The 26,182-nt window shown below is 46.0% G+C and overlaps 1 protein-coding gene across 5 annotated transcripts in view; it reads left to right on the top strand.

The window, feature by feature from the left end:
- The window catches only part of RABGAP1L (RAB GTPase activating protein 1 like), a 218,735-nt gene that overhangs the window by 126,243 nt on the left and 66,310 nt on the right, over window positions 1-26,182 (top strand). For 4 of the 5 annotated variants that reach the window (XM_077332520.1, XM_077332521.1, XM_077332518.1 and 1 more), the window contains 3 exons: window positions 489-614; window positions 1,671-1,814; window positions 7,382-7,423. In XM_077332520.1, the coding sequence (XP_077188635.1) occupies window positions 489-614; window positions 1,671-1,814; window positions 7,382-7,423 (312 nt within the window). Of the gene's footprint in view, window positions 1-488; window positions 615-1,670; window positions 1,815-7,381; window positions 7,424-21,370; window positions 22,006-26,182 lie in introns of those variants that run through there. The other variant, XM_077332523.1, reaches the window with a different exon arrangement.

Raw genomic sequence — 26,182 nt, 5'->3', positions numbered from 1 at the left:
ATGTTCAGCACAGACGTGGGAAGTGGCTTGAGGACTAGTTCTCTTTATTAGAATCCCTCCCAAGTCCAGAACTATAAGTAGCGTTTTTCTAATGTATGGAAGAGAGGTTTGTGATAACTGTTCGTGGGTCTCTGGTTTTTTTTAACTAGAATGTTTCTAGATCATGAATACAAAATCCGCATTCCTGCACGGAGAGTGGAAAATGTATTATTTTATCAACAAGCCAGCTGAACTGCATTCAGCAAAACTAACAAAATGGTATAACAAATGAAATGTAGGAGCCTGTTCTGTACAGGCTCTGTCCTCCATAATAATGGAAGGTGCTTTGCAAGAAAAAAAAACTGCTATGTTTCAGAAATCCAAATACAGTATTTGATGATGGCTATTATTACAATCCTGCTTGCATATATTCTATCATGCAGCAGGATCTCCGGGATATAAAACTTTGGTGGGGACCCTACTAAGTTAATTAAAGGCCTCCCTTGCAGATGCCTGAAGAACAAGCATTTTGTGTGCTGGTGAAGATAATGTACGACTATGGCCTACGGGATCTATACAAAAACAACTTAGAAGATCTTCGCAGCAAATTTTACCAACTGGAGAGGCTTATGCAGGTAGGCCCAGGTTCAGGAATTCAACTTTACATCATAAAGAACAAACCTCTGCCATTGCATACATATTTATTGTGGAATCTCACCTAATGTAGCCCTCTAATATGTAACGCATCAACATACGTTGATGACCTAATGTTTTCCCTCTCTAAATAAGAAATTGTAGACCTTTACTGTTATTTGGCTTGTATTGATCTTATTCCTTAAAAGTGGGATTTCCTTATAAATAGTCCTCCCCCAAAGAGGACTGTTATACCATTCCATTCACAGTCCTGATGTTTATTGTGTCTGTGGTCCCCAAGTGGAACAGAGAAGTATCTCAGTTAAATACACTTATCCCATTGATTAACCATCTCAACAGTGATAACTTCTCTCCTTAGAACAGTGCCTATTGATCATTCCTGTCAATAGGAGGGATTGTTTAGATCAGGGGTAGTCAACCTGTGGTCCTCCAGATGTTCATGGACTACAATTCCCATGAGCCCCTGCCAGCAAATTCATGGGAATTGTAGTCCATGAACATCTGGAGGACCACAGGTTGACTACCCCTGGTTTAGATCAGCCACTTACCTGTTCAAGAATATTCTTGTCCTACTTTGTTGGAATACCCTTTCTGAAAATCTTGGAAAGGCTCCTGTGATGCTAAGATGTTGCAAACCATGTAAAGAGTGTCTGTGTGTGTGTGATGGTGGTGGTGGGGAATATTGAGAAGAGCCACTGGTACCAACTCTTAAAGATTATGGAGGTTGCTATAGCGTTTTGTCGATTTGTTACTATTTTTAAAGACTTTGAAATGTATGTTGTTTTATTATTATTGTTACCCACCTTGAATCTGGTGCTTGGAGAAAGGCTGGTTAAAAATTCCCTAAAAATACATTGAGGGGGGTAGTTAGACTTGCATTATCTGTATAAAATAGATGCTGGTGTTAAATGGCAGGCTGGCATTTGGAAGTGGAGTATTGTGGAGGCCTGGATAGAAATTATTTTGAAACTAATGCATCACAGGGCGGAAATTTTACTTCAGTTTCTTTCCCCTTCTCCCTTGCACCCCTTTTTTAGGAGCAGCTGCCTGATCTGTATAGCCATTTCTTGGAGCTGAACTTGGAAGCTCATATGTATGCATCCCAGTGGTTTCTCACGCTTTTCACTGCCAAGTTCCCCCTCTGCATGGTCTTCCACATAATTGATTTACTCCTCTGCGAGGTAAGATAAAACCGTCTTCGCCGAGAAAAGCTTTGCATGAATTGTGCCATTTTTCTTTGGCTTATTTTTCTCTGTTAGACAGCAAGAAAGACCACTTCCCCTGTTAGATAGGAATGCTCCAGTGGATTATTCTGCTGGCTAAATAATAAAGTGGTTTCACTGTGACATAAAGTGACATTCACTGAAAGATATTTCTTTATACAAAACATTGGCATGTAAACCCTTTTCAGGAATGGTTTGTGGAAGCACATCAGTTATGAAAAGTATTTGACATGTGACAGATAATTTTTTTACAATATGTTTTGGCTGCCTTAAGGTGACATACCAGTGGACTTTAAGTGTGCGCTTCATACTCTTTTGCTCACCATTGAATCCAATCAAATCGGAGCTTATTTGCGATCATAGAACAAGGATAAAATATTTTAATAATAAGGTCAGCATACAAAAGGATAACATCAATAGTTATGGATAAAATATTATCAGGATCAAAATCAAATTTCTATGATATCTGTTCCATATAATTATTTTTGGTAAGGCCTTGGAGGAGGAGCATGTCTCATGGCTTAAGTGCCACTCAGGGTAGCTGTCCAGCTCCTGAGTGCCTCCTCCTCCAACCAGCTTGCTGTCTGTCCAGCGGCCAGCCAATCGCCTTCCATCCCCCACCCCTGACCACCCCCTCCTCCTTCCACTTCCCTCTGAGGCTCAGAGGCTGCAGATCCCTGCTGCGTTAGAGCAGCCCCTGCCAGTGAGTTCCCTAACAGCTGCCTGCAGTCTTTCCAGGTCCTGGGGGGAGGGGAAGGCCATCCGTAGAGTTCTTCCACACCCCCCCCATCTAGCACCCATTGTATTCCTGAATGCAACAGGCTTGGCCCCTAGTATAGAAATAAAGCTAAAACCAGTAATTTAGAAGATCGTAGATGCTTATAATTTGGTATTTGAACCCTTATGAGTTGCATATATCGAGGCTCAAAACTTTGAAATACATCTCAAAATTGAAGAGTTTTCATCTACCAAAAGTTTTTCAATGCATATTGTATCAGAATACAAAACACAGGTGCAGAATTTGGTTTAGAAACTATATCACATTGGGGAACAGTGTTTGATTTTTGAAACAGCATGAACGAGGAAGAAAAATTGGTTCTTATATGCCGCTTTTCTCTCCCCAAAGGAGTCTCCAAGCAGCTTACAATCGCCTTCCCTTTCCTCTCCCCACAACAGACACTCTGTGAGGGAGGTGAAGCTGAGAGATATTACTACTCGGTCAGAACAACTTTATCAGTGCTGTGACGAACCCAAGGTCACCCAGCTGGTTGCATGTGGTGGAGGAGCGGGTAATCATGCCCAGCTTGCCAGATTAGAAGTCCTCACTCCTAACCACTACACCAAGATGGCTCTTGTATACACGATTCTTGTATACATGATTCTTGTATATATGACTCTTGCATACATGGCTCTTGTAAACATAACTGAATTAATCAAGCTCACTTTTTTGGTTTGAGAGTAAAAACATGCATTTATATTTTTAGTTTTACATACTTGTTTTCATGTCCCTAGAGTCGGTATAACAATTAATACTAAAGATATTGCTTTGGAATTTCAACCATTTTCTCGAGATGAACTAGAATCAGTTTGGGGGAACAAAGCTTTCTACAGGCAGGCCACTGATTTCTCCCCTTCATATATTACATAACTTGTTTCTTTTTCATATCCCTAATCTGATCTTTATTTTAAAAATTGTTTAACATAGAATCACTGCTGTTTTGAGCAGTTAACTTTACTTAACAATTGGCATATAGACCAATGTGCCTGAATTTTATTTAATAATTATATTTTATCTTCCTCAAGCCCCATCTTTTCCAAGATTAATTGGCTTAGCTTTGTAAATACAGGAAGAGAGATAACAATTAAGTTTATGTAACTGCATTTGCTCCCATTCATTTCTCCTTATTTTTCTGTTTCTTTCTCTTCCCTCCCTCTGTCATCTTCCCTGCTGATTTTAATTTGTATGACCTTTCAGAATTTTAGATTGCACAATTCCGCTGTCTATTGTGTGCTTAGAAAAAAGAGTCACATACAGTCATGGCACAGTATAAATTAATAGGTAGTCATGCATTTGCCATTATTTGCTTGGCGATTCACACTTTCTCTTCCCCTGGTTTCCTTACTACATTTCCTGGGCTTTGTTTTTCCCCCCTCACGAAAAGTAGTTTACCGCGGCAACTGAATTGTCCAACTTTGCCTCCAAACAACAGTTTCCAAATGCATTTCAAACTGTGGTTTCAAATCATGATTTGGAGGTGAGGGTGCTAGTTTACCAGTTCAGATTTTAGGGCAAACTCTGACAAGTGGGAATTGACGTGTACAGGGGAGAGGATGTGGAAGAGCTCAAGTTCCTTAGGGTGTATATGCCTACCCCTGATCACCAAAATGTAGTCTGGTGTTATAGCTGAACTGAACCATTAGATTTTACTATCTTGTTTACACATAACATTTCTTAAAGCGGTTACTGTTGTGAACCTGTAAATGTGATTTTTTAAAACTATTGCTACAATTCTGACATCTAGTGGATGAAATACAGTTTGCTTACAGTGTTTCTGACTGATGACAACCCAGTGTTCTTCTGTGCTTAAGCAAGTAAATAGAACTGTAGCATGTTTAACTTTGTACTAGATTGGGACAACGACCACCTGCTAGTTGCTGATCCTGGCCCCTCTTGGGACCTTGTAGAAGTACTACTGTATGCCTGTATTAGAAAGCAGTGCTTTAACTTTGAAGTGTTGGTATTCTGATTATGTGAAAGCTAATGTTTGAAAGATAATTTTTAGGGTTTTTTATATTAAGGGTTATGGTTTAAAATACAAATGTTATTTCAGTCTGCAGACTGAAATAACATCTGAAATACAGATGTTATTTCAGTCCTGTACAGGGGATGGGCACAAACCAATTTATGTCCTTAAATCTGTCATGCATTTGGCTGGTTAGCGCCCCCCACAAACCGAAATTTGGAAGCAGCACCTCCCCAGAATATTTTGCCATTTAATGCCTCTGTTTTGCTGCCCCCCTCCAATGTTTTAAATAGCTGTCAGCCTCCTTTTTGAAGTGTGTGTGTGTAAGGGAAACAGAGGCTTTAAATGGCTGGCAGCCATTTCAGCCTCAAAGCAAATTGGTGTGCACACCCTGCCATGAGGCTGAAAGGGGATTGATTTCGCTGCCTCCCATTTACAACTGGGAGAAAGTGAAGCGGATCCTTAAAAGGGCTGGCAGCCATTTCAGCTTCACAATGGGGTGTGTTCAAAATCGATCCCTGAAATGGCTTGTAGTGGGGGAAAGCAAAACAGATGGGCGCAAACTGGGTGATTAGGTGATTAGTAGGCTTTCAAACTGGTGAGGTTTGAGAAGGAAGGACTCCCTGGAGAAGAGCCTAATGCTGGGAGCGATTGAGGGCAAAAGAAGAAGGGGGCGACAGAGAATGAGGTGGCTGGATGGAGTCACTGAAGCAGTAGATGCAAACTTAAATGGACTCCGGGGAATGGTGGAGGACAGGAAGGCCTGGAGGATCATTGTCCATGGGGTCGCGATGGGTCGGACACGACTTCGCACATAACAACAACAAAACTGGTGAGGTTAAGGATGCACAGGAGTGAATGAGGCCCACCCCATCATGGCAGATATTTCTCTGTCTGGATTGTAGATTCTGAGAGGACCTCAAATGCAATTGAAACCCCTGAAAGATCTGACAGTCCCTTCAATAAATATTTCACTTAATCAGCTTTATTCACTTTGCTAGATGTGACCATCAACAAAAGACACACTTACTTGTAAATGTCAGCATAGGAAAAACATCTATCAACAAAAGAAGGTTATGCATTTCTTCTCTCTGGGTGTGTTAAGGAGCCCAATATTATAACTAGAAAAAGGTAATGGATGGCAATGAAAAAAGTTAGAATCATAGAGTTGGACGGTACCTCCTGGGTCATCTAGTCCAACCCCCTGCACTATGCAAGACACTCCCAACCCTATCGCTCATCCACTGTAAACTGCCACCTCCTTGAGCCTTCACAGAATCAGCCTCTCCGTCAGATGGCTATCTAGCCTCGGTTTAAACATTTCCAAAGATGGAGAACCCACCACCTCCCAAGAAACAATACCCTTTGAATCTCCTGTTAGTTTTGTTAGATCTGTATCAGAACTTATTATTGACCTTCTTGAGCATGTATGATAGAATGAGTGTTAAAACTCTCTAATCTTGGATCATACTAGAGTTTCTTTTTCTGTGAAAACAGTGAATAGCTTCTTGAGCCCCACAGGAACAAGCCTCTGCATTGATTAACTCAAAATGGCAACTATATACTTGGTCTGAATGATTAGGTCTCATGTCCCTGGGCTGAGTCAGCATCACAATATGATTCTTTGACAGGGTGAGACAGCCATAAATCTTCACAGAATAAGAGAACATAAAGGGGCTTCTCAGCCGGAAAGAAAGAAAAAAAAAAACGAGTGAAAATCCTGCATCTGAGTGGCCCATTATGCACGGAGGGGAAGGTCTGCATTCGGGGTGGAATGGTGTCGCTTAAAATCACCGATGACGCATGGCGCCGGCTGCAGATTCGGTGCATGCCGCTGAAAAAGCCATGTTAGTGAAACGCGGAAGAAAGCGGAGCTTCTGGGCGACCAGGGCGCAACCAGAAGCAGCCCGGGGCCGCCGTGTGCATAATCGGTTACTCTGGGTTTTGCCACTGTTGCATCCCGGCCCATGCGTAAGCAGTTTGCTTCACGTCTTCCCCCTCCGCGTTTTCCATGTGACCCGAAATCGCCGTTTCGGCGGCCGTGCATAATGGGCCAGTGAGGAAGCAGGGACAGATTCCCTTTTGCTTTTTAGTCCTAGCCACTCCTTTCCTGATGGAGAGAGCTATCATGCAGACTATCCACAACAAAACAAAATCAGAGTCCAGTGGCACCTTTAAGACCAACAAAGATTTATTCAAGGCATGAGCTTTTGAGTGCAAGCACTCTTCGTCTGAGGAAGAGTGCTTGCACTTGAAAGATCACGCCTTGAATAAATCTTTGTTGGTCTTAAAGGTGCCACTGGACTCTGATTTTGTTTTGTTGAGCTGCTTCAGACTAACATGGCTACCTGCTTGAATCTATGCAGACTCTGGTTATACATGCAGACATGAGTGCTTAGGACAACTGGGAGAGTGCAAGGGAGTCCTTTTTGGGGTATACGGGAGCCTCCCAGCCCCCCAAAATTAATAAGTGCATGTGTTCTGTGGGTCTGCTCTTCCTGTGTTCTGTATAGGCTACCGTGCATCTTGCCCATAAAAGGAGCCTCCCCTGTTTCCTTACCATGAAATTTGAAGGAAAAGATTTTAGTCTTTTTTACATGTACTAGTTTGAACATTTGTAGTCAATTTCTGTGCACACAGGTCGTTTTAAATTGATTTGGATAATACTATCCTAAATATTTCTTTACATATTTGTGTTTTAAACGTTTAATATCTAGTATTGGTTTAAATATTTTATAAGCAGGACTGATACTAATAATTATTCTTTGTCTCTTTTTAAAGGGTCTGAATGTAATTTTTAATGTAGCACTGGCTCTCCTAAAGGTAAGCAATCTCTTTACTCAGAAACATTAAGCTACAAAAACTTTCCATGTGTCTGTTGCTCACTTGTAGTTCGTTAATAACCTAAAAGGGTAAAAACCTGCTAGTTTCCATTCAAGAAAAGCTTCCTTGTATGGTCATCTTATTTGCCACAGTTGACGAGACAAGAGGCTATTTATAAGTCCACCCACCTAGTTCATAGATAAAGACTGGATTATAGAAATCAAATATCATTTGAGTTAAAAGACATCAGGTGGTAGAGCATGATTGTGGGCAACTGTATTTATTTTTAAAATTCCGTAATCTGAAAGGGTCTTTAAGGTAAATGCATGCATAATTCGTCAGATGTTTTGGCCTTCTCTAAGACTCAAGGATATCAAGCACTGGAGAAATATCGGAGGTTCAGGTAGATTATGGGAACTTACAGCAGTGTTCCTTTCCTTTGACAAAACCTCTGAGGAAGGATACAAAAAAAGGTGAAAACACACAATCCTTGCTACTTTCTATAAGTTATGTTCTAATCTGTCAAATGTACAGGAAACTCACAACAAACTTCTTAATGAAGAGTTTTATTGGATAGTACTATACGCAAGAGACTGAAAAGTCAAATCTGACCCGAGGCCAGATTTGCCTCAGCTTATCAATACAATTCTCCCGCCCAAAACTTGACAGTTCCCAAGGGAGGGGGCAGGAGAGAGAAGGAGAGAAAAGACATATGTGTAACATAAACAGGATTTCACTCTCCCAACCTTGAAGAGGTGACAACAACCTTGTGAGCCCACAACAAGATAAGGTTAACATAACAACACTACTCACTTTTATGGCTAGAGAAAACTACAAGGCCTGAGCAAGCAGGCGCCAGGTCCAATAAAGTAATATAACTGACATGGAGGAACTCAGGCTAATTTATGACAGAGATTCTACAATCCTGACATCCCTCCGCACTAAAATTAACGTCCCCCCCCACCTAGCTGGCATCGACAGGGCGCGGGCACTCCGGGAAAGCACGATGGAAAGCCCGGAGAAGGCGGGGCGCCTTCACATTAACTGCCTCAACCCATTCTTTGTCTCCAGAAGGGAAATCTTTCCAGTCAACCAAATATTGGAGACGACCTTTATGCACACGAAAGTCCAGGATCTGATTGACCTCATAGTGGGTATCTTTGTCGATGTAAATCGGTACTGGCGTAGCTGAAGGGGGGTGCCACTCATCCGGGGCAGGGGCTCTCCGCAGCAGGCTGGAATGAAAAACCGGATGCACATTCCTGTAAGTTTTAGGCAAAGTCAGTTCCACAGTGACAGCATTAATCAGTTTCACGACTTTGAAGGGCCCCACATACTTGGGGCCAAGTTTCTTTGATTTCTGTTGGCAACGCAAGTTTTTGGTGGACAAATAGGCCAGGTCTCCCACCTTCCATCCAGGCGCGGGCACCCGTTTCTTGTCAGCCTGGGTTTTATAAGCTCGTTTAGCATCCTTGAGACAGGCGACTATTGTTGGCCACCCTGCACTAATTGTTTCAGCCCACTTGTTGAGATCAGGGACATCGGGGGACTTTAGTTCCCAGGTGGGGGCCGCCACCAAGTCAGTCCCGTACACCACCTTGAAGGGGGACACACCCGTGGAAGAGTGGACTCCATTATTGTAGGCGAATTCAGCCAGTGGGAGCAAGGCAACCCAGTCATCCTGCTGGTGATTGATAAAGCAGCGCAAGTATTGTTCAAGGATCTGGTTCACCCTCTCAGTCTGGCCATTAGACTCCGGGTGGTAGCCCGAGGTGAGGGCTTGCTCCACCCCCAGCAGTCTCAAGAGCTCCCGCCAGAACTTGGCAACGAACTGAGGGCCCCGATCCGTCAGCAAGCGCCCGGGGATCCCGTGCAGCCGTAGAATGTGGGTAACGAACAATGAGGCTAATTTGGCCGCCGAAGGCAAGCCGGCACAGGGGATGAAATGGGCTTGCTTGGAAAAAGCATCCACCACCACCCAAATGACCGTTTTCCCTTGGCTGGGGGGCAGATCAGTGATAAAGTCCATCGTGACATCAGTCCATGGACGAGAGGGGGTTGGCTGGGGCTGCAACAATCCTTTTTTCTTTCCCCCCTCTGGCTTGGAGACGGTGCAAACGGGACACCCTTGCACATATTTCTCTACATCTTTGCGCAGAGTTGGCCACCAGTAATGTCTCCGGATCAGGTGTAGGGTTTTCACAAACCCAAAATGTCCAGCGGTTTTGGCATCATGACACAGTTTCAAAACGTCCCCGCGCGCCGCGGCGGGAACGAAAAGCCGCTCGCCTTTAAAAAACAACCCCCCTTTCTCCGTTAGGTCTGGGCGGAGGGAGTGGAAGTCCGAGTCCTGTAACACCTCCTTTTGGACCCAGCCCCCCGGAATCGACGGGCCAGACTTTGACTGGCTGCGCGTCACCGCTGCCATCCCCAACTGGGCGGGGGTAAAAACTGTATCCACCAATGGGTCACGCTTGCTGTTGTACTGGGGCAGGCGCGATAGGGCATCCGCTAAAAAGTTCATTTTGCCCGGCAGATGTTTGAGAGAGAAGTTGAACTGGGAGAAAAACTCCGCCCACCGCATCTGTTTTGCTGAGAGCGAGCGGGGCTGCTTGAGCGCCTGGAGGTTTTTGTGATCTGTCCATACTACAAAGGGGACCGCGGACCCTTCTAGCCAATGCCTCCAGGTGGATAGGGCTAACTTTACCGCAGCTGCTTCCTTTTCCCAAATTGCCCAGTTCCTCTCAGCCCCGGAGAACTTTTTTGACAAATAGGCCAGCGGATGTAATTTCCCATCGACCCCCTCCTGTAGGATCACGGCCCCCATTGCCACATCCGAAGAATCTACTTGCACTGTGAATTGCTTGGCGGGGTCGGCATGGGCCAGCACTGGCTCTGAGGTAAACAGTAGTTTCAACCTCTCAAAAGCATCTTGACACTGGAGCGGCGCGCCCGGGCGGCACGCTGCCTTTCCCCCCTGTTTAGTCTTTAACAAGTCAGTGAGGGGTAAGGCCACCTTGGCGAAATTTGGAATGAATGTTCTGTAAAAGTTTGCGAATCCTAAGAAACTTTGCAACTGCCTCCTTGTGCGCGGAGGTTCCCATGCCAACAAATCGCGCACCTTGCCCGGGTCCATCTCCACCCCTGCTTGGGACACCCGGAAACCCAAGAATTCCACCGCATCTCGGTGGAACTCGCATTTTGAAAGTTTGGCAAACAGTTGGTGCCTCCGCAGGCGGCGGAGTACCTCACGGACCAAATCTGCATGACTCTCCACATTTTCAGAATACACCAAAATATCATCAATGTACACCAACACCCCCTGATACAACAAATCATGCATAATTTCATTGATCATATTCATGAACACGCCCGGAGCGCCGGCGAGGCCGAACGGCATTACGGTGTACTCGAATTGCCCCAGGGGAGTGTTAAAAGCAGTTAAATATTCATGCCCCTTTTTTATCCGGACCCGGTAGTAAGCCTCCCTCAAGTCCAATTTTGTGAACACCCGCGCCTTCCCCAAATGACCCAGCAAGTCTTTTATCAACGGCAGCGGGTAGGCGTTACAAGTAGAGACGGCATTTAAACCCCGGTAGTCCGTGCAAAGGCGCAAGGTCCCGTCTTTCTTTTTCACAAAAAGAACCGGGGCCGCCAGGGGTGACTTGGCGGGCCTGATGAACCCCCGAGCCAGGTTTTTGTCCAGGAACTCCCTGAGTTCGGCCATCTCCCTCGGGCTCATTGAGTAGAGTTTGGCTTTTGGGAGCGGCTCTCCCTTTTTTAGTTCAATGGCACAATCAGTCTTTCGGTGGGGGGGAAGCTGGTTGCACTCAGATTCCGCGAACACATCAGCAAAGTCCCGGTACTCCGCAGGGAGAGTCCCTTTCCCCACGGATCCTAACGCGGCCACTACCCTTATGTCAGGTGGGGGTTGCGGCCGAACGTGCTGTTTGCAACCCGGGGAAGTGAACTCCACGGTCCCTTTCTTCCACTTCACTGTGGGATCGTGTTGCCTCAACCAATCCAGACCCAACACACACGGGAATGCGGAGTGGGGCGCTACTAGGGGTTGAATCTGCTCCCAGTGTTTTTTGACGTCCAAGTCCATGGGACGTGTTTTCACCGTTGCTTCCCCCCCAGGGGCACACTTCCCGTCTAGTTGGGTGATTGGCAGGGGTTCCCCCAAAGGTACCTTGCCCACCCCCAGAGTCTCGGCCAGTGCTGGGCTTACTAAGGATTGGGTGCACCCCGAGTCCACGATGCACCGGACTCCCACCTTCTTCCCGGATTTGGGGTTGGACAGGGTAGCCGGTAGCAGAACCAAGGGGGGGTCACTCACCGCGCGTTTGCCCCTATTGGCGGCCTGCTGGCGGGGCGCCTTTACAGCAGACCGTCTTCGTTTCCCGACTGCTCCTCGGCTTGGTCCTCGTCATCTGGACCGCTGCCCTCCTCCGAATCTTCCACCGTCGAAGCTGCGACCAGTGGCACTAATAGGGACTTGGCAGTTTTCTTCGGGGCCGTCTTCTTGGCGGGTAGGGTTTTCGCCTGGGCGCCGCCCGTAGCTTTAGCCCCGGTCACCGTTTTTGAGGGGCACTGAGCGAGGAAGTGGCCGGCTTGCCCACATCCCAGACACAGCCCTTTCTCCATGCGCCGAGTACGCTCCGTCGGCTCCAGTTTGGCTTTCGGCTTGACTTTCGCGGGGGTAGGAGTTTTCGCTCCAGCCTTTCCTGCCATCTCCTGGAACACAGCCGCCCGCTCCAGACGATTCTCCATCTCCCCGGCCAGGTGGATCCATCCGTCAACCGTGAGCGGATCGTCTAACAGCAGGCACTTGCTAGACAGATCGGGCGAGAGACCCCCCACGAACGCCAGCACGCGTTGGGGCTCGGTCCAGTCCGGAACCGAGGAGACTAGCTCTTTGAATTCTCTGGCGTACTCAACCACCGCCAATTTCCCTTGCTTCAAGGCTTTGAGCTTTTTCTCTGCGGTCTCCCTCTCAAACGGCTCCACATACATCTGGCGCATGGAACGCAGGAAATGGTTGTAGTTACGGATGGCTCTTGGATTGTAACGGTACAAGTCCAGGAACCACTTGGCTGCCTTGCCCTCCAAGGCTTCCCCCACAAACCGGACACGCTCGGCGTCGTCGGTGAAAGTGAACCCCATGTCCATCATGTAGGCTTGGAGGTGCACCAGGAACGTTGGAAAAGCCTTGTGGTCCCCCGAAAACTTAGCCTTGAACTTGTAGGTGTTCCGCATTTCCACTCCCCAGAGGTGGGGAGGTAGGCGTCCCGGGCCCCAGCCAGCCTGGGCCCCTGCCGGGGCCGGGGGTCTTCCCCCACGGCCGATGCCTCGACCTACGCCCGCCGCCGCTCTGGCATCCGCTGCAGCCCTTGCCGCCTCCGCCGCTCGCGCGGCCGCCGCCGCCGCTTCGGCCCCCACAACGTTCGCTGCCGCCGCTGCTGCTCCGTCCGCCGCTCCTGCACCGCCCGCTGCTCCAGCGCCGTCTGCTGCTCCGCCGGCCCCGGCGTCCTCGCGCTCCTCGTCCTCCCTCCGCGCCCTGGCCAGGGCCGCCGCCTTGGCCTCCGCAGCTGCTTGCATCGCGGCCGTTTCGCGCTCGCGCAGGGTGAGCAGCCCTCCCAGTCTCTGACCACCCGGATCGCGGACGGCTCCTCCGCTGTACACCTCCCGCAGCAGGCGTTGGGTGCGGCGTTGCTCCTCCGGATCCAGCCGACCCGAGAGGTCCTGCAGCCAGTTGGTCACCTTGTCCAGCTTACTCTGCAGGTCCAGTGTGTCACTTGCGGGCTCCAGCCCGTAGCTAGGCATTCCAAGATTCTCCGGCCACTGCTCGTCTCCAGTGGGACGGTCATACTTCGATAAACGCCTGCGTTCGGTGACGTGCCTTTCCAAAAAGTCCTCGGGCCCAGGAGTTGCTCCTGTCACGGCTCTGAGGATGCCTGAGCTGTACGGTCCGACCGTGGCACCGTCGCCCTGGGAGAGGTCCCAGTCCAGACCCTCTCCCTGTTCAGTAAAAGAATTTCCTTCGCCCTGCATGGTGGCAGGTGAAAGGAGTTGTGAGATTTGACTTAATGTCAAACGTACAGGAAACTCACAACAAACTTCTTAATGAAGAGTTTTATTGGATAGTACTATACGCAAGAGACTGAAAAGTCAAATCTGACCCGAGGCCAGATTTGCCTCAGCTTATCAATACAATTCTCCCGCCCAAAACTTGACAGTTCCCAAGGGAGGGGGCAGGAGAGAGAAGGAGAGAAAAGACATATGTGTAACATAAACAGGATTTCACTCTCCCAACCTTGAAGAGGTGACAACAACCTTGTGAGCCCACAACAAGATAAGGTTAACATAACAACACTACTCACTTTTATGGCTAGAGAAAACTACAAGGCCTGAGCAAGCAGGCGCCAGGTCCAATAAATTAATATAACTGACATGGAGGAACTCAGGCTAATTTATGACAGAGATTCTACAATCCTGACATAATCATTTCTTGAAATTGCAGTAGTTAAATCTGTCATTGCCTTAATTATCCAAGTTGGGATTTCTCCTTATTGTCCCTCACCTTATGGGCTAGACAGCTTGTGCCTCCCTGGTCTCAAGATGAAAGCTTCCCATATCTCTTCTTGGGGATCCCGTTCCCTTTGGGGTTGTTTTGATCTTCCTGACTCAAGAGAAAGAGAAATCTATCGTACCATTTCGCTGTCCCTTGAGATGTGACATTCTACCAAATGTGAGATAGCAAACCCATTTTTTTTCCTGATCCACCATTGTATAACAAAGAGATTGAGTGCTCTGTGCTTGGAGGGTGGGTATATCAGTCCTGGTACTCATCCTCTCTGCCAGCTACAGATTTGCAGAGGCTCTTGTGATGTGGGTGCAGTGTAACAAAATAGCAGAATTATTGCTGTGGATTTTAGGGTGAAGGACATTTTTCCACAAAAAAATTGGGGAGATATCACACCAGGCTTGCCTGTTTCCCAGCATCTGTTTCCTACATGCCTTTTCAAGATTGTACAGATCCTGGAATTGGCAGAGGACCAGCAAGAAGAGGGACAGGACTCCATGGGACAGTTTCCAAGGCAACATTTCAGTGAGGATATTAAACCTCTTGCAAGTCCTTTCCCAAAGCTTTCAGCCAGCTAGTCAAGATGGAATGAACTTCTGCTGCTCGCCAAAAGACTGTGTGTAGGGTTGCCTCAAAATTTGAAACCTTGCTATCCAAAATGGTAGATAGGCTTAGGATACCTATCATAAAGGCCCTGGAGACAGACCTCCTCTTCCTAGAGACTCTTGCAACAAACAGAGGAGATTGGAAAAATGTTCAAATATCTTCTGGAGCAGCTCAAGCATTCATGGCAATTTCACTCATGTATATTTATGGGATAAAAACCTAATTGTCATGAAGACTGATTTCCCCAAGAAAATTAATGGTGAACTCAGGACATTTGTTTGGCTCAAAAGACTGACAGGCAACAGTTTTCTGCCTGGAGTATGGCTGCCAGTGTACCTGGAAGCAAAAACCTTGCTATGCTATTGGGAGGTGGACCAGCATTCTCTTCCCTTGTCCAAGCTGTTTGGATAAGAAAAAGGTTGCCTTTTCTGAGGAAGGATGATCAAGTGTTCATGAAAACTTGTTCCTCTCACGACCAAGCCTGTTGCATGTTCCATGGCATCAAGAGCTTTAAACCCAAGTGGCAACCACCCCAAATCTGGAAAGAGCCCAGTCTCTGATTAATCAGTGCCCTGTTCAGCAGACTGTTGAATAAGACCTATCAGCTTTGCTCCCAGCTCCATGAAGACAGATGGCCTCTGCTGTTTCTGAGAGTTCTGGGCACAATCTGCATCTAACCATTGGTGATGAAAGTTTCCCAGAGCTTCTGGCAATAGGTTCATCCACTCTGTGAGCTGCATGCTGCTACTAAAACAATCTCATTCTCTTGGTTGTTGAGCCTTTCTCGGTAGGCCAACATCAATGTGTATTAACTTGGTTTCTCCCCCCATAATACAGCCCCACCCACTTAAGCAGATTTTTTTTACTTCAAGTATTTAAGTTGCACTGTGAACAAACAGTAATTCAGATGGATGGCAGAAGTCTTCTGAAACATCAGTTGATGTCATCTTGATATACATACTTCAGGAACTCAGTCAGTTCTTCCAATCTGCTTGTTTTCTTTGTTTTTGTATGCCATCTTTCCCCCTGATCAGGGTCATGAAAGCGGCACACACGAAAACTTTAAAACATTTGAACAATTAAAAACACTATTTAAAATTATAAAAGAGAAACACACAAACAACACCAGAACTAGGAAGAATTTTGGTGCCATGACAGAAGAAGGCCACCTCAGCAGACACCCATGCCACCTGGTCAGGTGCAGGTCTGCTGCCGCCGCTAGGCTGCACATGCTGGCAGCAGCAGCCCACACTGGCCCAAGCCCCAACCCTGACCTGCTGCCCCCCCCCCTGCCCATGACAGAAGAATCTCTCATATTGTTGCTTATCTAACCTCAGATGGCAGGGGAAACCATAGCAAGTTCATATGGTAGAAGGTGGTCCTTGCGGAATTGGTAAGGTCAAAAGTATAGACCATGTCCTTTTTTGCTGTCCGTTATATTCTGACATCCGTAGCAAGACCATTGCTCCTTTGATTGACAGCTGTTGTTCGATCTTGGAAAATACTAGGTTGTTACCGGAAGATGCGTACCTGAGATTTATAGTGCCAGTTGCAAAGTGTATTGCCATAGCCTGCAAAACCCGTCAACTAATATTGAATTCAGGGCTAACATAAAAATCATGTAATTTTATTCTAAGGTTTTATTATATGAAATAGCTTTTAAATTGCTATATTTTTAACATTATAATTTAAACTTTTGATTGTTGAATTATTATTATTTGCTAGTCTTTGATTGTAGAATACTGTTCTGTTCATTAAACTATGTTGGTTTCAGGCCATAAAGGGTGTTAAAGGTTAATACCAGCATTTTGAATTGAGCCTGGAAGCAAATTGGAAGCCCTTTCAAGAGTTATATGATCTCTATGAACAATTCTTGTTAATACTCTGGCTGCAGCCTTCTGTACCGTCTTATGAAGGTCTTCCAAATGGAATTATAAATCCTAGTTCACAAAGACAGAGATGTCGATGTCCAAGTACCCTGATTTCAAATGTAGTTGCTGCTCAATCTCCAAACTGTGTCCATACTGTAGTCCTCTTGAGAGTGCCCCACTGGATCTGCAAAGTGCAAGAGAAAATGGGAGGCACCATGTTGCTTGAGACAATCCCCCAAGTGGGTCCTGAAATTGCAACCTCTTTGGCCTGCACAGGCTTTCTAGATGACTTCTTGGTCCCTCTGATCCTCTTCCGTCACTGACCTACATCTTCCATAGAGCTTCAAGTCAGAATTGCTGACTAGGCTGGAGGTTATCATGATATTCTGTCTCCTGGTGTCTTCTGATTGTCTGACTCATACTTTTGTGGCATTTTTGGGTTTCTGCCCATCCCTTTATGGGACTTAGAAAAGAGTTTATCAAGGAAGGATATGATAGAGGTTTATAAAATTATGCATGGGGATGAGAGATTTGACAAAGGGAATTTTTTCTTGCTCTCCCAAAATATTGGCACTCAAGAGCAACCAGTGACGTGGATAGGCAGTAGGTTCAGGTTGGACCAAAGGAAGTACTCCTTTATATAGATAGTGATTAAAATGTGGACTTCGATGCCAGAGGATGTAGACATAGCCACAGGAACCAAAGTCAGAAGACCTTTATTGGCATACAATCACAGGAATAAACAGTTTTAAAGGGGAATTAGATAGATTCATTGAGGGTACGTCTATCAATGTCTGCTAGCCATCATGCCTGTGGGGAACATCTGCATTTAGAGGCACTAATACTCTGATTCCCAGAGCCAGGAGGCAGCATCAGGGGACGGCTCCATGGTTGACTGTCCAGAGGTACTAATTGGCCAGTTTGTGAAACAGGAAGCTGGATTAGATGGACTATTGGTGCGATCCAGCAGGGCTCTTCTTATATTCCTGTGTCTTCATCTAAAGTAGCGGTCCCCAACCTTTCTCAGGTCAGGGACCGCCTCCGGGATGAGGGGAGAGCTGACGGCCCAGGTGCTGCAAAAACGCGCACGCGCACTTGCTGTGCATGCGCGTTTCCGCCACCAGGTGGCGCTAATGCGCATGTGCGGCAACTATGCGTGCGCGTTTTCGCCACCAGGGGAGCTAACGTGCGCGTTTGCGTCACTGGCGTGCCGGTGGCTGCACCTGCCTCTTCCCTTCCTTCTCGCTGCGGGCGGGGGGGGCCAGGCCCGGCTGCCGGCGGCCCGGTACCGTGGCCTTTGCGGCCTGGCACCGGGCCGCGGACTGGGGGTTGATAACCCCTGATCTAAAGCATCCCAGCTGATATCCATGCCAAAAGCGGGCCAAAAGCCCAACCTGTAACTCATCTGGAATATGAGCGGAGACGCATCCTTGGGCATACGTGGCTAATGACAACTGTTCCATGGAAAAAGTCAACGAACCAGAACAGTTCCCAGGAAGACTTCTATGCTACATTTCTCCTCTGCTTAGATTTCCTAAAGGATAAGTGAGTTAGGAACCAAGAAAGACCAGCATCATTACCTTTACACTGAAAGGGTGGGTTGACTTTATCATTATGTGCTCCCTGCTTTCCTGAGCAGTGAGAAGTACCAGGGGCAGTGCCACTGGTTCCTTTCTTTTACATGAGAGAGCTATGGATGCTGGTGAGATCTTTGTGATATTTGCTTTATTTACAAGTGCATAAATAAAGCCCTGGCGGAAGCAGAGAGACACCCCTACAAGACAGCAGATTTGTGGCCCCATTATTAGACTCTCAGAAATCCTGCACCCTAAGGAGCTTTGCCTTCAGACACTGCACAGCTCTGCTTGCCTCCAGATTCAAAAGTGTAAACTGCTGCTTTGGAGACATTCATCTCCCAGGCACTGATCACAAACCCCACTCCTGCCGAGGAATTGCCCATTCAGGAAACATCTACCGCTATTAAGGAACATAAAAGTTTTCTCTTTCAAGTCCTTTCCTTCCATCTGGAGTCATTGGGGGGGGGGGATTGTGGTGGTAGGCCCATTCTCACTTCAGACATTGAACATTCATTCTTTCTTTTAAGTGTGGCTGCAACCCAATTTAATGCTCTAGCTTCACTGGAAGAAATGTGGAATAGAAATTTTCTCTGATTTATAAACTTGGCAAGCAAGTATCTTCCTATGTGATCCATCAATAAATTGACAAACACACTAACTCTGTACAGCCACTCACAGTGGTTATGTTGCACCCAGAGGCATTTGCTTGCTGTAAGGCGACTTGTGTGTTTCTGATACAGCAGCTCTCATTCTAACTCCCGTTGTTTTTTAATTATTATTATTATTATTAGAATTATTTCTCACCACTCTTGTCAGAGCTGGCTCGTGGTAAATTACAAGATAAAAATAAGATACAAAGTCCCCTAAAACCCCCGATAAAATGACAACAATGAACAGACAGTGTTAAAGCAGTGTAGTGATTTGCACATAGGCTTAACTACAAGATCCACTATTCTTGAGTCCATCCCAGGTCCTTTTGAGCAGACATATGCTTGGAGTTCCCAGCTGAAACTTAGGACCTTGGTCTCTTGGTGGCAATTTCACGTTGACAAGAGGCACGTGTACAAGGGTCAGACCTCTTCTCCCCACTTGCTAAATTCCCAATTTGAATCATCCCCCATGACCTGAGAGTCCAAGATTCAACTTGAAGCTCTCAGTGAATGTCTGCTTGACGGGACCTGGAAAAGTACCCCCTAATTAGGCTGGGGATCCCTAAGAAGTCTAGAGATACTTTTAGATTTCTAGGAGAGATTAGTGGATACCACCACAAGTCAAGTATCCTCCTGTGGTGGGACAGCTGTTTTCAAATCTGTATTCTTTGCAGACCTCCAGGAACATTATGAGCCCCTTGCTGCTCCTGTGTGGTTGCAGAAATCCAACTGTTTGTTTGACAGAAGAAGCAAGTGGGCACCAAGAAATACATTGGTGGACAGCAAGGCACTCAGGGTACCGCATTGGGGATTACTGAATCAGACTCTCAGAGGGATGGTCAAGTTGTGTCTGGGTGTACTGCTGTACATGTGGACATCATGCAAAATTCCCAGCATTCAGAAAACTAGCTGGTCAGGGAGAAGGCTTCTTACGCAACCTTCTCTTTGGCCAATTATGCACGGAGTGGAAAGTCTGCATTCAGGGTGGAATGGCGGCGGCTAAAATCACCAATTATGCACGCTGCAGGCAGCAACTGGGTGCAGAGTCAATGTATGCCTCCGAAAAAGCCACGTTAGCGAGATGCAGAAGAAAGTGGAGCTTCCCGGGACCAGGGTGCAACCAGCTGCTCCGGAGTATCCGCGTGCATAATCGGATACTCTGGGTTTTGCCGCCGTTGTGTTCCATCCCGTGCATAATCAGTTTGCTTCGCTTCTTCCTCCTCCTTGTTCTCCATGCCACCGTTTCAGCGGCCGTGCATAATAGGCCTTCAACATACTGGTTTTCTCAATGCAGGTGAGTTTCATATGGAAGAGCCCTCAAGCAGTCAGAAGTGGTGCAGACCACATATAGGTTTTCCCACTGAGTGATAACCCGGGCTTGGTGGGGGGAGTTCGGGAGAGGTGTTGTCTGCTGCATACATGCAACTAGCAACCATGCAATCATGGAATGACAGCAAATCAAGACTGAATATGTCTAAGGGCAGAAGCATGTAACTTGTGCTCCCAGGCACATTTAGAGACAGCCTGGTGAAGTGGTTAAGAGCGGTTTGAGAACTGGGTTTAATTCCCTCCTCCTCCTCCATTCACAGCCAGCTGGGTGACCCTGCACCAATCGCAGTTCTCTCAGAGCTCTCCCAGCCTCACCTACCTCAGAGGAAACAAAGAGTAGGCTGCTTTGAGACACCTTTGGGTAGCAAAAGTGTAAGCCACTTTGAGACACCTTTGGGTAGCAAAAGTGGGGTACAAAAATCTCTTCTGTGTGGCAGTATAGGTGGGAAAGATTAGCTCATGGGCGTTATATATGCTGCAGGCATGTTTAATTAAAAGCATGATACCTATGAACTGTGTTGCTTCTGTTATGACTGTCAGGTGCTCTTATTAAGATTTTCAGATTGTTGAGCTTTTCACATACGAAGGTTTAGCCGTTTCTCTATCTGTGTGAAATGCATTTCCACACAAGTGTATGTGCAACAAGAATATCTAGGTAAACATTCTGTCTTAAATCCAGCAATCCCGTCATGCTCAGAACCTCACCAATTTCCTTCAGAACCCCTCCGAGTCAGTATTATCCCCCCTCCCGACATGCTTATTTTGTATATTTAGAGCAGTCTCCATCAGTCGCCGCGCATCTTCCCAAGTTCGGCCGCTTTCAAGCTCCCCACCCCGTAGATCGCCATCCATGCCGCACAGCGTGGAGACGCAGGCTGGGCCATTTCGGCTTATCGTGCTTCATCAGCACTCTGCTGCTGTTCTCCGCCATCCATCTGGCATCCATGCAGTAACTGGGTGGGATTGCCTGGGTTCCCGCTCCCTTCTTCCCCCCTCCCTCCCCTCCCCAATATTGCCTAGGAAAGACTAAAATGGTTGTTTGAAAAGCAGAAATGAACCGAGGCTGGTAATTTTGCTGGGCCACCAGCGCAGCACCCTCCATGTGCGGAGCGCCGAGGCTGTGCTTCCATGTGCCTGTGCATTTCGACAACTGTCCGACTAATGGAGACGGAAGGCGGAATGAGAGGGGGAGCTCATCTATCCAAGAGCTCACTATTGGCTTCTTATTACAGCATTCTCCCCTGAGACGCCGTCTGCATGCTCATTCACCTACCTCCGCCTCTCCCTCCCTCCCTCCCCCCTTCCTCTCCTACCCTTCATTACTGATTCACAGCAAGAGGCGGCAGCAGCAGCCCAGCCACGCTTGTCACGAATCAGGGATTGCAATGAGCTCATCCTTTTTCTCTGTGCAGCTTTACAACCGGCCCGGTCGTACGGCTCTTACAGCTGCTCCGGTCTGCTCTCCTATGTGTTCTCAGGCAAGCCGGGCCATCTCAGCTTTTTCTTGCACAGCATCCTCCTCTGCCATTTTCCCCGTGTCCGGGCGTTTTTAAGACCCATGTCTTTTTCCCGTTTGCATCTGCGGTCTGCTTTGGAATGCCGTCAGAACTGGGTTTTCCCCCCACGCTTCTTAGCAAAGGTGTTTCCTTCCTTTTGAGGCTCTCCCTGGATGACTTCTGCCGTAGGCAGCTGAGGGCATGTAAGACCTGAGGCTGGCTCCCACAGTGCCACAGGGCGGATTTGTGGCTTCAGAGGAACACTGTTTCTCACTCTGCCTACTTGCTGTTTTTTGCTGATGGAAGGAGGGGTGCCTTGCCCAGCCCCAGCTCCCAAGCTCGCGCCACCCATCAGAAAGTCCCAAGATATCCAGGATGAGAGAAGCAAGCTCGTGAACGAGTATGCCTGCCGAGTGCTGGAACTTCTGGGGATGGGGCATCGCCTCTTTGTGCCTCGGCTTCTTGCGGTGAGATCTTGTTTTCTTTAGATTGATGCATGGTAATTCCGCCGTCCTCTTTCCCGTTCCAGCTGTCTCCGAGGGTTCCATTGCTTGTGGCGGTTTGCATAAGCCCCCCCCCCCCCCGGCCCCAATTCTACACAATATATTTAGGAAGTAATGACTCTGTCTGCGTTTCTTACGGCTTTGGGCAAGGAGGGACTAGATTAGATTCCCCTCAAGAGTCTTAAGCGGCCAGTCCTCTGTTGGCCAGTGGTGTCACAGCTGGATCTGCTTCCAGAAGGATTTTCTAAGCCCTCTGGTTTCTCCTCTTTCAAGTGGCACGGTTTTATAAGCCAGCAGATTATTGATGAATCGCAGATGCATTCCAGCTACTTAAAACTTGGTGTCTTCCTTGATGCTAAGGCTACAGTTTCTTTGGGGTTGGTAAGCAACAGCCATGCAGACCAAGTGTTTACGAGGTTGACTTTGAGAGGATGGCTAGAGGCAAGGAAAAGACTTGGCTCTCTGTGTATTCAACGGCTTAAAGGTATTCTCATCCATTAGAACAGATGCACCATGTCGCTGGCTGGACATCATGTCTGTTGCTTTGTATGGTAGTAAATATGCAGCGATCCAAACTTATTGCTATAACTCTTTTAGTGCGTCTGATTCTTAGCATCTCAAGAAATCTCGGCTTTCCTTCCTTAATAGGCCGCCAGAATGACATCAGATCCTTTGACCACTTAGCAAAACTCGAGAGAGGCCGAAACAAAAAATACATCAACTCCGTGTCTCTGATAGCATCAGGATATATGCCTAAGACTCTGGAACATTTCAGTTCCTTTTATTCCCTGGATTTATAGTTCATCATAAACCTAGGCGTCATGAGAGGTATCATCCTAGCCTTATTTCATGCAGTCATTTTCAGAGGAAGACGAGCTGTTGCTGGTACTATATTTCCCTTCTCTAACGTGCTGAAAATGCTGAAGAATCTGTTTATCCACAGGTTTACCCACAGCCTGATTTGTGCTAGGTTAAAAAGGGAACGTTTCACAGGTGTGCAAATTGCTCCTCTTAAAAAAAATAATTTACATTTATATTCCACTCTTCCGCCTACCAATTGTGCAGGCAAATTCAGAAAAGCAGGTATGGCAGTAGATCTCTGTGGGTGGATCCTGTCATTTTCTTGTTTACCTCAATGGCTTTCCTTTACTAATTCCGTTGCTTTATTCACATTTAAAGGTAGTGTTTAGTTTTAGGGTGTTTTGCTCCCGAACATTGCAAACCTAATAGATGGGTCTTGATAATCTACATAAGAATTGACTTATTGTATTATATTAAGTGTAATCTAGTCCAGTGACCAACCAGTTGTTTTACCAATAAGGGCAGGGCTTTCCTTTGCCACTGTGTCTGTCCCCGGCATCTACTGATAAGCAGTATCCAAGGTACATTTTCCTGGACTCAGAAATTCCATTGAGCTGTCATGGATAATTGCTGTTGAAAGAACTATCCTCTGTTATTTTGTTATCTTCTTCTTTTAGCTGTCTAAACTATTGGTCGAATATTCTCTAAGATGTATGTTGTATGAAGATGTGTGTTATTTTACCCCCCCCCCAAAAAAAAGCAACTATCAGTCAATTTCATACAATCAGTTTCTTGTATTGTCAGTTTTGTTGATACCATCCATAGCTTGGCTGATTTCTGCTATATTCTAACTAGAATACATGAAGTTGCCTTATACTGAAGCAGAATGTTTGAGGCATCTAACCCTGTATTGTGTATTCTGCCAGGCAACAACCCTCCAGGGTCCTAAGCCAAGGTATTTTGCATCATTTGCAAAAGTTGGAGATAAGATGCTCAGAATTGAATCTTGGACCTTCTTCCACTGAGATATTGCTCTTCTTTGATCTTCTTCATAGGGAACTTTCTCCATGTTTAGAACATCGTGCTCTCTTTTCTGTACCTTCTCCAGAATAGTACACAGTGTTATAAATCAGCCACACCACATTTTATGTAATTCAGTTGTGATTTATAGGGTTTATTTTTAGTAGCTGTTTTGCTAAAATTTGTAATTCTTTGGCAGTTTGTAATTCTTGTATTTAATATAAAGGCAAAATCCCTCATGTTAAATTTTGATGTAGAATACTAGCTGGGGAACTCTCCATCCCCACTCTCAGCTGCCTGGCATTCTAGTAAGGAAAGAAGAAGGGAGATCTTTTTCAATCTAAAATTTTGCCATAGAATGTTCCAAGGAGGAAGAGCAGAGATTGCAGGAAAGACAACTTCCTCCTGTTGTCAGTGGAACAGTCACTGCCATGAGATCAGGGCCTTGGGGGACGTTAGACAGTTTCTCAGGGTCTGTAAAACAGGTGGTTCACCATGCCTATGGTTGAGACATCTGGAGGGCCGCAGTTTGACTACTCCTGACCAAGAGCATGATTTTCTGGGCCTGGTACAAAATTATTACACGCATTTTCTGAATTTCCTCTGAGTCCATTTGTGTTCAGTATCAAAGCTCAGTCACCAAATTTGAATTGTCTATATAGTATGACAAGGAATTCTTTCTTTATCCCAAATTCAGTATCCCTCTACATTCTGTTTAAAAACTCACACATTCAAGTTGTATATTTTATGCATATTAGAGCTTTCAAATTTATATACATCCTGATGAAGAGCAGAATCATACCACACTGTGTGCAGAAGGTATAGGTCTCCTATATTCTTCCCTATTGCTATGGTTATTTTTAGTCCCTGGCCTTTTCTGATCGTATTCTAGGTTGGTGGGACCTACGTGGAGCTCACTTTCTTTGTGGGAAGTGGAGGTGTAGGTTGGGAAGCCTGTATTTAGGAAGCTCTCTTTCTGGCAGACACGGGCAGAGGGGGAGACTCTGATGTGATGATGTCAATTGATGCAAGTCACACCTGTTGCTGCCTCTTATACTGCAGTCCTCAGATTCCGGTGCCCCCAAGTATCCTATTGGATTGCGTGTATGATCCTGCTAGTAGACTTCCTGATTATTCCTGGGTTTTGGCTACCGTGCAATACAGTGTCTTGTACTGAATGACTCATTGGCCTGATCCAACATGGCTTCTATTGTTCTTGTGTTATAAATCTGCCTTGCTCATGGTTCTTGTTCACATATTTTAAATAATTCAACCTTGCGAAGAAATGCCATGGATAGGATCCAACCGGCATTTCCATTAAGGGAAAGGTGTCCTCTTTGACTACAGAGAAGACTATGCTGGGGAGGTATGAGACTTGTATGGACATAACTATGGTGGGATAGGAGTTGTAACAAGATTAGGGATTAGGTGAATTTGAGAGAAAAGTTTGCTGATTCCAAACCCATTACATTTGCTATTTCAACCTGCCAAAATAACTAATTGCTATCGTAGTAGGTAGAAAGTTTTATTTTTGGTATGTTGTATTATAAATCAGGGTTATAGTCTAATTGTAGTATAGGGGAAGCCTTATTAGTTTTTCACCTAGGTTCTGTAACTTTGGAAGCTAGTTTCTGAACAGTGTTTGTGTTAAGTGCCTTCAAGTTACTTCTTACATATGGCGACCTTTTGAATTAATGACCTCCAAACTATCATTAACAACCTTGCTCAGGTCTTGCAAACTGAGGAATGTGATTTCTTTTATTCATTCAATCCATCTCTTATTGAATCTTACTCTTTTCCTACTCTTTCTGGTATTACTGTCTTTTCCATTGAGTCTTGTCTTTTCACTATCACTCTCCAACAACACTACATTTCAAAGGAATTGACTTTCTATCAGCTTTCTTCATTGTTCCACTTTCACACCCATACCTAATAATGAGGAATAATGTGCTATGAATTATCTTGATCTTGGTTGCCAGTTAAGGATCGTTTCCAACTCCTCATGTTTGACCTTTCCAGTCTCATATTGTCTGCTGCTTTCTTGGTTGAAGTGTCCATTTTTAATGTAATGATTGAGCCAAGAAATAGAAAATCTTTAATTCATTGTCAGTTCCTAAGTAAGCATTACTTTTGTCTTCTTGATGCTCAGCTATAATCCTGCTTTGGCATTTCTATTTTTAACCTTTACCAGTAGTCATTTCAAATCTTTACTATTTTCAGCCACTAATGTAGTGTCATCTATTTATCTTAAATTGTAAATATTCCTTCTACCAGTTTTCACTCCATCTCCATCTAAATCTAAGACTTTCCTTATATGTTC

The sequence above is a fragment of the Paroedura picta genome, chromosome 4 (genome assembly GCF_049243985.1).
Source record: "Paroedura picta isolate Pp20150507F chromosome 4, Ppicta_v3.0, whole genome shotgun sequence".
Lineage (NCBI taxonomy): Eukaryota > Metazoa > Chordata > Lepidosauria > Squamata > Gekkonidae > Paroedura > Paroedura picta.
This window is presented reverse-complemented; position numbering and strand designations above follow the sequence as displayed.